This window comes from Microcaecilia unicolor, chromosome 10 (assembly GCF_901765095.1).
Source record: "Microcaecilia unicolor chromosome 10, aMicUni1.1, whole genome shotgun sequence".
Taxonomy (NCBI): domain Eukaryota; kingdom Metazoa; phylum Chordata; class Amphibia; order Gymnophiona; family Siphonopidae; genus Microcaecilia; species Microcaecilia unicolor.
This window is the reverse complement of record NC_044040.1, coordinates 215,476,178-215,489,565: the sequence shown is the minus strand read 5'-3', so window position 1 is coordinate 215,489,565 and position 13,388 is coordinate 215,476,178. Positions and strand designations below refer to the sequence as shown.

At 45.0% G+C, this 13,388-nt stretch overlaps 1 protein-coding gene and 1 pseudogene across 1 annotated transcript in view; one reads left to right on the top strand and one right to left on the bottom strand.

Moving 5' to 3' along the window:
* The window catches only part of LOC115478675 (organic solute transporter subunit alpha-like), a 49,306-nt gene extending 48,321 nt beyond the window's left edge, over positions 1–985 (top strand). Inside the window, exons 8-9 of the mRNA XM_030216179.1 lie at positions 461–566; positions 772–985. Of these exons, the coding sequence (XP_030072039.1) occupies positions 461–566; positions 772–917 (252 nt within the window). The 3' untranslated portion in view covers positions 918–985. The remainder of the gene's footprint in view (positions 1–460; positions 567–771) is intronic.
* A 6,422-nt stretch (positions 986–7,407) lies between these two features.
* Positions 7,408–13,388, bottom strand: part of LOC115478387 — an 85,640-nt pseudogene continuing 79,659 nt past the window's right edge.

Sequence of the window (13,388 nt, the reverse complement as noted above, 5' to 3'; positions counted from 1 at the left end):
TGAGGGACCTGGGAAGCTCGATTTACATCACCTTGGGATGTAGCTGTCTAGTAGGCTGTGAGTTCTGTAATTAACTAAAGGTCCTACTGAAAGGTTCATCCAGAAGACTTAAGAGGTCAAGTGTTGCTGGCTATTTAGATCATTACAGGGCCAATACGCTGTTGCAAAGGTGGGGGTGTCAGAGCAACAGTTGGTCAGTGCACCACAATCCCTTGAGCCGGCACCGTTACTATGGTCCTGCAGAATAGCCAATAAATCTGCAAAGGATATATGCAGAACATTGCCCAACTCTGTAATTAAATACAACAGTGCAGCCGTGGTCTGCTGCACTGGAAGAGCCTGAATGGGACAAGGTCTCCCACAGCTTCTGCAGATGGAGAGAACTTCCTGTGCTCATCTGTGTTCTGTAACCTTGTATTGCAAACAGAAAATTATTTGCTGCTTTTTGTTGGTGTCCTAGATTCTCCTGATCCTGACCGCACTTCAGCACTCCATCTTCTCGATCCTAGCAGGCAACAGCCAAATCGCCTGCGACGGTCTACATTCTTCCAAAGCAAGATCTCAGTGTAAGCCCAGACCTACATCTAACTCTGCTAACTTTCTTACGCTTTTGCTTTTTACAGTAAAGGGCAGGTACCAAGCGGTTTATTCTGTAAAGCTGCTAAGTCACAGCCTAGTGCAAGGTGCATCAGCTGCGTTCCTCCTGCCTCAGCTTTGGTATTTGCTCCTAAGAAATCTTTTTAACAAGTTTATTTCCCTGTTTTGCTCAAGTGATGCACAACCAGTTGCTGATCGTGGAGACCTTCCTTCTGGCCATTGTTGTAAGGACGAGATACAGAAAGCGGGATGAGAAGGCAGGTTATGGTGGGCTGCCTGTTGTCACATTAGATGAAGACGCCGATGGAATAAAAGTGTAGGAAAAAAAGGACCCGTTCTGTCACAACAATCATTTAAAGAAAGAATAAAGAAAGTCAAAGAAATCCTACAGGATGAAAAAAAAAAAAAAGTTAATCCTGAAATTCTCAGCCAAAATGTATTCATTTGGAGCACTAAAAATGATAAAGAATATTTCTTCTGCTTATTTCTGTGCAGTATTTTGTCAGCTGTTTGGCACACTGCATGTCTATACACTTTCTAAGTAGGTCTCTTCTCAAACACAAATAGCCTCTTTCTATGCAGCTGACACTGGTAACCTTTTTTCTAAAAATCAATAAAAGCATCACTTGAAATCTAATGGGTGGGAGGACACCACCCAATACCTGCAATGCCTGTACATCTGCTCTGAAGTTAAGAAAAAGCTTCAGTTCAGCACAGAGGAAAGGGGCCAACTGAAGTGTTCCAAGAAACATTTCTGCAGCCAGAGCTCTGATGGATATGGTTTCAGAGTTGTGGGTGAAGTTAGCTGGACGTAAAGGTTACAGAAACACAAACCCAGAGCAACAACTGCCCTTTTATGTGCACAGCCAACGGCAAGGGGAAACATGGTTTCTCCACCCTGCTTAGATAGCTGGAGCTCATATCCGTTGTTTCAGCTTCAAGAAGCCAAACACAATCCCTCTGTCCTCTATGTGCACATATTCCATCAGACTCAATTGCAAACCAAAAAGTATGCAAGGTTTGGGGTTTGATGCTGTTGGTACCACTGCTGTCTATCTTTTCACCTCCACAGATTGTACCTTACCACTGATCATGGTGGACAGCTCCATTAGCCAGTCAGTACTAAGGGAGTTAGATTATTGGAGCAATTAACTACTAACGTTCCAACCAAATTTTAATGGAATGAATTCAGACACAACTGATGCTAGGTTCAAATCGAATGCATCTACAGCACCCTTCTCATGTACATAGAGGTCCCCAACTTCAAGAAAGGCGGCCTGGTATCTAAGACCATTCTGGATGAAAGTGACAGGAGGGAATAGCGTCTGTTTTTCCCCATATATATATATATCTGATTTCTGTGGTCTCCCATCACCATGACAAATGAGATTTGGTTGGTGCGGATTCATAAGAATAGTTTTTGTCAGTAATGGTCCCAGTGTTATGGAACTGCCAGGGGGGGCTGGGGAAAGATGGATTATTTAACTGTTTAGGCGAGGGGCAATGACTTGGCTTTGTCAATAAGTTTTTGGAGCTTGCTGAGCCAAGCAGGATGGGTTGATGTTAATAGGCAGATTGAGAGGAGGGAATTTTGAGGATAAGTTGGGTGGGTATCGAGATCTGTTTTACCAAGTCTATGGTAGGGTTTTAATTAGAATTGGGATTTAAGTGGACTTATGGTAGGGGGGTTAAGTGGATATTGGAGTTTGTTCAATTGGGTTTATGGTAGGGGTTGGGTGAATATGGATAGAAATGTGGTGGCTGGGAGTGAGTTTTGGTGCTCATTTTCAAAGCATATAAACTTACAAAGTTCTATTGTAACCTATGTAACTTTGAAAATGAGCCCCATAGTAACCTATGTAATTTTTTAGGTCTGTGCGCTTTGAAATGAGCCTCTCTGTATTTCTGTTTTATTGTAAATCACCTTGGATTGTCATAGATAAGGTAATATTTGTTTATATAGATAATAAATATACCAAGCCAGTGCAGCAGGAAGCTATGGGCTTCCCTATAGAAATTCCTATACAATTAAAGGGGCCCTTTTATTAAAGCTTAGTGGGCATTAAATGGAGTGCAGCCTATTTTATACCTATGGGCCACAAGGCACTTAGTGCACATGCTAAGCTTTAGTAAGATGTCCCTTAGCCTAGTGGTTAGTGCAGTGAACATTGATCCTGGGGAATCGGGTTTGAGTCAGCTCCTTGTGACTCTGGGCAAGTTACTTAACTCTCCATTGCCCCAGGTACAAATAAGTACCTGTATATACCATGTAAACAGTCTTGAACGTATTTGCAAAACCCACAGAAAGGCGGTATATTAAGTCCCATTTCCCTATTTGAGACTGTACGTGGAATGTTGCTAGTGGAGTAGCCTAGGGGTTAGTGCAGCAGACTTTGATAAGTCCCACTGCAGCGCCTTGTGAGTCTGGGCAAATCACTTAACCCTCCATTGCCCCAGGTACAAATAAGTACCTATATACACTATGTAAACTGTTTGAATGTAGTTGCAAAAAAAAAAAAAAAAAAAATCAAGGCCGTACATCAAATCCCTTTCCCCTTCTTTCAAGTAAGACTTATTTACCACTTTTTCTACAGCAAGAATAATGCAGACATAGGCAAAACATTATTAAAGCCGAAGAACTATTCTAACTATTCCATAGCCGGGCAGTCCTATACTTATAATGGCAACAGAATACACATTATTTTTATTTTTGTTACATTTGTACCCCGCGCTTTCCACTCATGGCAGGCTCAATGCGGCAATGGAGGGTTAAGTGACTTGCCCAGAGTCACAAGGAGCTGCCTGTGCCTGAAGTGGGAATCAACTCAGTTCCCCAGGACCAAAGTCCACCATCCTAACCACTAGGCCACTCCTCCACTGTTGCTACTATTTGAGATTCTACATGGAATGTTGCTATTCCACTAGCAACATTCCATGTAGAAGTCGGCCCTTGGCAGATCACCAATGTGGCCGCGCAGGCTTCTGCTTCTGTGAGGTACGTGCAGGATGTCAGACTCACAGAAACAGAAGCCTGCGCAACCTTCTACATGGAATGTTGCTAGTGGAATAGCAACATTCCATGTAGAATCTCAATAGTAGCACATTCCAGTAGAATCTCCAATAGTAGCAACAGAATCTCCAATAGTAGCAACATTCCATGTAGAATCTCCAATAGTATCTATTTTATTTTTTGTTACATTTGTACCCGCTCTTTCCACTCATGGCAGGCTCAATGCGGCTTACATGGGGCAATGGAGGGTTAAGTGATTTGCCCAGAGTCACAAGGAACTGCCTGTGCCTGAAGTGGGAATCGAACTCAGTTAATACTGTGAGCTATGACTCAGCTACTCTGTGCCTTCTAAAATGTAGAACTAGGAGAATTCAATCACTTTGCACATGCAGTCCAATGTGTTTCATGTAAATTAGTGCAAGCTTCATTCACTATACTGGTATGAAGTTAATTACAGGCATTCATAAGTGTAATTATCAGAGATTTTACTATCCTGTGTGCTTAGTGGTTGAACACGGTGGTCTTCTATCCTCTGCCTGAGTAGAAGGCACCTTGAGGTTCTCGTCCTTCATCTTCGTCACTTTTTTCTACTTGGGGTGAATCCTCGACCCTGCATTGTTAGGTGGGAGCTGGATACATGCAGAATAGTATACTCAAGTATGAATTTCAATAATTCTCTGCACCAAGGTAATAGCAATTTAAAACAAAACTACAGGGGTTAATATTCAAAGCAATTTAAATGGCCAGGAGAGGCCCATGGCGGTTTAAAGCGCTTGTGCAGGACTGTTCAGCAGTAAATTAACTGAAGAGTGCTGCTGAATATCTCCCCAACTGCTAATGCCGAAACCGGCTAGTTTGTGGGAAATCCGGGGGCGCAGTATGAGAACAGCAGAAACAAAACGGTTCTTTTACAAAGGTGTGCTATTTTTAGCTCATGCTAAATGCTGAGACACCCATTATATTTCTATGGGCATCTTGGTATTTAGCGCCAGCTATTTCTAGTGTGAGCTAAAAACACTAGTGCACTTTAGTAAAAGACCCCCCCCCCCCCCCACTCCCGCTTTATCCAGTTAGCAGCAAATTTCAATGCACTGACTGGGCAACAGCAAAGGCGTAGCTACGTGGGGTCACAGGGGCGTGGGCCCCCACAGATTAAGCCCTGGCCCCCTCTACAATTGACCCCCCCCCCGCATCAGGTACCTTGTTTGCTGGCGGGGGTCCCCAACCCCCACCAGCCGGAGTCTTCAGCACCGGACGACTCCGGCGCCTTCGTTGTGTGATAATCTGTTTCTGACGCCTTACGTCCTGCACAGGGCTACATACAGGACGTGCACGGTGCAAGACGTAAGGAGTTCGAAACAGATCACCACACAGCGAAGGCACCAGAGTCGACTGGCGCTGAAGAAGACTCTTCGGCTGGTGGAGGTTGGGGACCCCCGCCAGCAAACAAGGTACCTGGCGGCGACGGGGGAGGGTTTTTGCAGTGGCAGCGGGGTGTCCAAAGTGGCGGGGGGGGGGGGGGGGGGGGAGGTGGCTAAACAGTGCCCCCCCCCCCAGCTCAGGCTCTGCTTCGTATATTCACTCCATTACTTGCTGGACTAATTTTCCACCAAGCAGAGTGCGCCTTTGGTCAAGGAGTACTAAGTAATCTATCCATAGAAACTGTTCAACTCTCAAAACATATGTGAGCGGGTTGTTCCTTAACAGTGGCACAATTAATTCAGACTCAATCCCTCTTTTCAAAGCAGAAAGGAAAAATGACTGATCAGTAACAGTTTCCCAGTGGACTCCAGGATTAATCAGGCACACAGTAAAAAAAAAAAGGGAGGGGGCAGAACTCCAGTCAGCTATTTTAATTCTGGGGGGGGGGGGGGGGGGGGGGGGGAGGCTTTTTGGATCATGACCAGGATTTTTGTGTTTTTTTTTCATTTATTATTTAACAAAATCTTAAAATCTCCCAAGTAAACCCAGCCAGTGGTGCTCAGTGGCTGAAGTTGTTGGTGAATTCTCCACTATGTCTCAGTTATTTCTAGTGCCTCTCCCCCCCCCCCCCCCCCCCCCAGTATAGAACATGTCACATTACTACATGCCTGACAATAAAGGATAAGCCATGGGAAATAAAGCAGCTGAAGAATTTGAGAAGTTCAAAATAACCCGTGAAAAGCAGAAATCTGAGCAGACCAGACGACCTTCAAGATATGACCTAATCATACAAAGAACTGAAGCCCTACACCCCTTGTGAATATACACGCAGACTCAGGAGCCAACATTAGGATATCATTTATTCAAGTCAGATATCAATTCTTGATTAAAAATAGCAAACCGTGATGGCATCCAAATAAAAGCATGTGAGGAAGTCAATCCATGCGGCTTAACATTTATTCAGAGCCCTACTTGAATCTTAAAAAGGAAAGATCACAAATATATTCCAGAGGAACAGTGAAAAAATCAGTAAGGACTGCTTTGGGGGCTTGCGTGATCTTGCACTTGGCTACGTGTGATCTTATTGCTTGGACATTTATGCTATGGCTTGCAGGCACACAGAAAAAGGTGCAAGAGACAGAACAAGTCGCTTGTAATTGAGAAACACAAATACATGGTGAAGGTCGGAAGCTGTCCCTTGACGGGACTCACATTTCCTAACACTGAGCCTCAGAAAACCCACAACTTCCACACAACTAAACAAACCGTTACCTCTCAGAGTTCTCTGACTGAAGGGGGGTGGGGGGGGGGGGGTCCACAAACTTGCCTCTAGTGTCTCCATGATCAAGGGACTTGGAAGTTGTGGAGGGGTTACACAATGAGCTCATAAATCATACCAGAGTGAGTCTTACTCACTACACCCAGACTGACAAACAGTAGGGTCAAACCTTCAAGACAAGCAGCACCAAAACTCACACTGTTGCACAAACCCAAAATACCAGCCAGGTGCTGACGTTTAAGAGAAGCAGCTTTCTTAGAATCACACGCGCTAATACAGCCACTATGATGAATCCATCTATTCCCAAGGGGCAAGGGCTCATTTGCGACAATGCTCTATACACTCACGCTTCCAGAGTAAATAAGTGATTCTCCTTAAAATATTCCTTAAAACTTCTCAACAAAACTGAAACTAATTACTATAGTAAACCTGTGCACCAGAATATTAAAGTTATGGAAATACTTAATGGTTTAATTGGAAGGACTGTTAAAAAACATTTTACATTCCAATCAAGAATATCAATGTTTTGTGACCCACTTAAAAATCTATACCTTGCCTAATCTCATAGAAACCCCCTCACACCAGAGCTCCACAGGGAGCTGGCTGAAGTCAAGTACCACAGGTGGCACCAACAAGGGTGGTTGTGGTACGGAAACCGAGCTGTCACACTGCCCAGTCACAGGGGCGAGACTGTTTGGCCAGTCACAGACTGGAACTTACAGTCCCCAGTTCTACCCACTGGAAATTGGTACAGCAGATTCCAAAAATGCATCAGAACAGAGTTGTCAGAAAACAGTCTAAATCTTCCTCCTGCAACTGGGTACCCTGGAAAATCTGCTTTCCTCCACTAGACACAACTGACCAACTTGTCAGCACCAACTGTAAGCTGTGCTCAGCTAACCGCCTACAAACCACGGCACACCCGTAATCGTTGCTAAAACCCTGCGTGGTAGCAGAACATGGTTTACCAGAACTGCGTTAATTAGTGAAGTTATCAGCCACCTATCACCACATTACAACAAAAGAATGCAATGAAGTGGCCGCACAAATTATTTAATTTGTAGAAAGACAAACTGACGACAACGACGAGGACAAGACACAGGAAGAATGTGCACATATCCCAAATTCCTTACACAGAGAACATGTGTTCAGACAATATCACCTACGTTAGTATTAGTGTATTAGTTACTTCAGTGAGCAGAGCACAGCAGAGCTGTAGGTGGGGCTGTGATTAAGTAGTGAACTGTGTAAACAACCTTTGAAAATTAAGGCACATAAAAATAAAAGCCCATTTTCCTGTTAAACTGGTGCTAAAGAGCACGAATTGAATATTGCTAAGCAAAACCAGCTGATCTTCCTATGGTATACAGGTGAGGCAAGAATTTGTGCATCCCACTGAAAAGTGTACAGACCAGGAATGCACAGAAGTGCAGACGCTACACGGATACGTCCAAGTCTGATCATTAAAGAAATACATTTGCACACAGAGTACATGACCAGACAAAGAGGAAACAGAAGGATGGTGGTGGTGAAAAGGAAGAGTAAACCCCATCGAAGTGTAGTTGGGTTTCCAGATGGACAGGGAACGGCTTGCAAGTCCTGTAGCGGCAGTAGGACTGCCCTGCATTCACTGATTAATCTCAGACACGTCTTCATTGGCAAAGGACTCCCACGGACTGCCGCTTTCTGACTGTACACACAGACATATCTGGGTTGACGTTACTGTACTGCATGTCCCATGAGCTTCAGAGGTAAGATCAGGTGCAGAGGTCTCTGGGCTGGATGGTGTATTACTTACGGATGAAAGTTATAATCCAGCGGCCAGCCCAGCTTCTTTACCGATTCGGTGGGCACTAATTTATCCTTGCTACGCTTTCCTGCAGTTTAAAGGACACTGCTCATCCCTACCCGAGATCTAACCCTCACACAGAGGGAGAACACTGTTGCACACAAGTAGTGTTGAGGGATGTGGGAGGTGTGAAGGAAACCCAACCTGGGTATTTCTGCATTTGTCCAATAAAATTCTTCAGGATTCAGGAAGTCTTGTCTAAAAGTTCTGCCAGTTAAAAAAAAAAAAAATCTCGAATGCTGCTTCATTACAAGGCATCCGTGTCCCTCCGCCTCACATATTTTTCATTAAAAATAAAAATGTAGATTTCTCCAAAGAACATAAGGTAATCACCTGAATGTAAACAGTAAAAGAAAAAGGTTCTTATGCAAGGAAAACAGGCGGGCTCTGCCAGTAGCTTTCTTTCGGTCCCCACTCATTTCTCCAAGGTCTTGCTTTAGTTCGTGTAGGTTTTCACCTGCCCACTGCTGCCACTCTGTCCCACGCTCACAGCTCCGCTTGCAACTTAGCCTCAGGAGTTAAGAAAAAAGCAGCAGACTAACGGCTGTGTTAATCCTCTTCATCCTCATGATGTCATAGGCTGTTATATCAGACTGTGAGTGGGGGCTGGAGAAGTAGAAGGGGAGCCCTTGCCAGAAAAGGGCCAGCGAAATGATGTGGGGGAGGGGGAGCGTTCATGGGCAGGGCTGCTGCTTGGGCTCTGCTTTGGACTAATGGCTTGAAGCATTCGCCTTTGCCTTCCTTCAGCATGTGTTTCTACATAGGAAAGAAAAGAAAGGTAAATATTAAATACTGCTCAGAGTTCACTGAAAGTTAAAATGTGTCAGCATTTGATTTATTTAGACTTTGCTCACACTTTTTTCAGTAGTAGCTCAAGGTGAGTTACATTCAGGTACTCTGGATATTTCTCTGTCCCAGGAGGGCTCACAATCAAAGTTTGTACCTGAGGCAATGGAGGGTTAAGTGATTTGCCCAAGATCACAAGGAGCAGCAGTGGGATTTGAACCGGCCACCTCTGGATTGCAAAACTGGTGCTCTAACCACTAGGCCACTCCTCCGCTTGTTACTCTTTAGGGTTCTACATGGAATGTTGCTACTGTTTGAGATTCTGCATGGAATCTTGTCACTCTTTAGGATTCCAGAATCTTGCTACTCTTTGGGGTTCTACATGGAATGTTGCTACTCTTGGAGATTCTGCACGGAATCTTGTCACTCTTTAGGATTCCAGAATCTTGCTATTCTTTGGGGTTCTACATGGAATGTTGCTACTGTTTGAGATTCTGCATGGAATCTTGTCACTGTTTAGGATTCCAGGATCTTGCTATTCTTTGGGGTTCTACATGGAATGTCACTACTCTTTGAGATTCTGCGTGGAATCTTGTTATTCTTTAGAATTCTAGAATCTTTATTTATTTAGATTTTTTCTCACACCTTTTTCAGTAGTAGCTCAAGGTGAGTTACATTCAGGTACTCTGGATATTTCTCCGTCCCAGGAGGGCTCACAATCTAAGTTTGTACCTGAGGCAATGGAGGGTTAAGTGACTTGCCCAAGATCACAAGGAGCAGCGGTGGGATTGGAACCGGCCACCTGTGGATTGCAAGACCGGTGCTCTAACCACTAGGCCACTCCTCCACTCCATTACCCCTATTATCCCCCTTTCTGTCTTTCATGTTAATGCACTTTGAGGAGCCCCTAAATAAAATCTTACATATTTTGTTCTCTATCACCCTCATATACCGAGGGTTGAAGATGTCACCATTTCTAGCACTATTTGGTCCATCCCTAAATTTACTTCAAAGCTATACATGCTTCAGGTTTCCCCAGTCCAAGGAGCAGGAATTGAACCTGGAATGAGATTTAATTCTTTACTGCTGGAAGAGCAGCCAGCTACACTTGAGACCACGAAGGTGACCCCCCACAACAGGCTTACCTGCCCCAGACTTGTGGAGAACTTTCATCCAGCCCTGCACTGGGCTCCCTTTTACTTCTTCCCCTGATGGTAAAGCCAGTCTCTCTCCTCCTCACTCTTTCTAACCTTGCCCATGTAACAACAAAACCTGTATAAACAGCCACAAAGAGCCAGTTTCTACACACACAGAGTAAGTGTTGGAAGATTTAAAGGCTCTCAGTCTAGACATGCTGTAGCTGTGTACTGCAGGCTACTCTCGTGGCACACTGTGGCAGTGATATTTTAAAATTGGCTACGAAACAAGCCGATGGCGCGTATGGCTACTTTAGCAGATGACCAAAGGCATCTCCCCTATGCCACCTTTCCTGCCTACACCAGGACACCACTGCACGCAAACTATCTTCCACGCCAGGCATTATGTGGCACTTCAAAATCCATTTGGAAACACAGCCATTTTCGTGCATTTATGCAGGCTGTGCCCTGCAATAATATTTCTTCCTAGGAAGCACAGGCAGGCAACCAGTAGTGAAATCAAAGTTCATGCCAAAAGCAGTGACATACTGCCTTTCATTGCGTACATTTAATAGCCCCAAACAAGACAAGGCACTACCAGTGAAATAAAGCCTCTATGTTAGCTGCTGCAGCCTGATGTACTTTGGACCTACCAGAGCTCCTTCAGGCCCAAACATCTCCAGAAAGTTGCCAATGAACTCCCGGGACTTCTCTTCCCATTTCTGGATCAGGTCAATGCTTTTTCCTCCACCTTCTGGACAAACTCCTTGGACTTCTCCTCCACACTTCACCTTTTTCTTGACCTTGTCCACACGTTCCTGCAGATTGTACTTCTTCTCCTGAAACAAGACCACAGCAATAAAAAGCTAAACATGTCGTATCCTACACAAAAAAGGTGAACATTTTTGAATATGTAACATAGTAACATAGTAGATGACGGCAGAAAAAGACCTGCACGGTCCATCCAGTCGCCCAACAAGATAACTCATATTTGCTACTTTTTGTGTATACCCTACTTTGATTTGTACCTGTCCTCTTCAGGGCACAGACCGTATAAGTCTGCCCAGCATATCCCCACCTCCCAACCACCAGCTCCTCCTCCCACCACCGGCTCTGGCACAGACCGTATAAGTCTGCCCAGCACTATCCCCGCCTCCCACCCACCCGTCCCGCCTCCCACCACCGGCTCGGGCACAGACCGTATAAGTCTGCCCAGCACTATCCCCGCCTCCCAACCACCAGTCCCGCCTCCCACCACCGGCTCTGGCACAGACCGTATAAGTCTGCCCAGCACTATCCCCGCCTCCCAACCACCAGCTCCTCCTCCCACCACCGGCTCTGGCACAGACCGTATAAGTCTGCCCAGCACTATCCCCGCCTCCCAACCACCAGTCCTGCCTCCCACCACCAGCTCGGGCACAGACCGTATAAGTCTGCCCAGCACTATCCCCGCCTCCCAACCACCAGCTCCTCCTCCCACCACCGGCTCTGGCACAGACCGTATAAGTCTGCCCAGCACTATCCCCGCCTCCCAACCCCGGCTCTGGCACAGACCGTATGCCCAGCACTATCCTCACCTCCCAACCACCAGTCCCGCCTCCACCACCGGCTCTGGCACAGACTGTATAAGTCTGCCCAGCACTATCCCCGCCGCCCAACCACCAGCTCCTCCTCCCACCACCGGTTCTGGCACAGACCGTATAAGTCTGCACAGCACTATCCACCTCCCAACCACCAGTCCCGCCTCCCACCACCAGCTCGGGCACAAACCGTATAAGTCTGCCCAGCACTATCCCCGCCTCCCAACCACCAGCCCCGCCTCCCGATCTTGACTAAGCTCCATTTGTATCTTAAGAAACAAATGGAAACTGGTCAATAGCTTGGATATGTAAGCACATGGACTCACATTTATAAAGCTGACATTCAACTCTTTGGCTGTGTAACCTCTCTGTAGGTTTCTTCTGGCATACACATCATAATCCTGCACAATCCTGGTGATAATATCTGATGTGGAGATCCCTTCTGTCCTCTGAGTGGGTGCAAACATGCCTAGAAATCCAGGAGAGAGCGTGAAGTACATAGATTCTTTGCAAGTTCTGATACCGAGATCAGAATTGTCCAGAGACAAGGATATTCATGGATGTTCAAGACCATCCAGGTCCCTTGGCTAGTGCAATTCTGATCTTACTCTAACTCGGCGGTTCTCAACCTTTTTTTCAGTCAGGACACACCTGACAGACAATGCTCACTCATACATAACCCTCACAGACCTTTAGTCTGATACAGTATGTCAGATCTTATGAATAAAATATAAAATATGCAATGCGTCTGCCCCTCCCCCCAAAAAAAACACCTGAAAGATCATAACTAGCATATTTTCTCCATAAAAGTTATCAAAAATATCTATAAATTGGTTTTCATTCTCTCATGCCATCTGAGTAATAGCAATATAAATCTCTCCACTACTGAATTTACACTGTTTCGATAGCATTTGGGTTTGTAGGTGGTATATAAATACTACTAGTACTACTACTACTACCATCATCCACACTGAAATACAAAATCTGAAAAAAATCCTAACATACCTACCATTTAAATCAGTGTTTCCCAAGTCCGGTCCTGGAGTACCCCTTGCCAGTCAGGTTTTCAGGATATCCACAATGAATATTTATCAACTTGATTTGCATATCTTTTATGCATATTCATTGTGGATATTCTGAAAACCTGACTGGCAAGGGGTACTCCAGGACCGGACTTGGGAAACACTGATTTAAATGGTAGGTATGTTAGGATTTTTTTCAGATTTTGTATTTCAGTGTGGATGATGGTAGTAGTAGTAGTACTAGTAGTATTTATATACCACCTACAAACCCAAATGCTATCGAAACAGTGTAAATTCAGTAGTGGAGAGATTTATATTGCTATTACTCAGATGGCATGAGAGAATGAAAACCAATTTATAGATTTTTTGATAACTTTTATGGAGAAAATATGCTAGTTATGATCTTTCAGGTTTTTTTTTTTTTTTGGGGGGGGGGGCAGACGCATTGCATATTTAAACATGAACCCGACCTCTAAATAGGCAGCACTGCAATATTACATGGGGGGGGGGGGGGGATCCTAGAACACCAATACACCTACTACCAGTAAAACTGAACAAGGGACTACTACAGAGTGCTACACAGTAACTATATGCAACAGAATACCACACCTCCATGACACACAAAAACAGAGACCCTCACCAAATACAGAAAGAACAAAAGAGTCCAAGAAGTCATCCCTCTCCCCCCTTCTGGTCCAACAAATTCC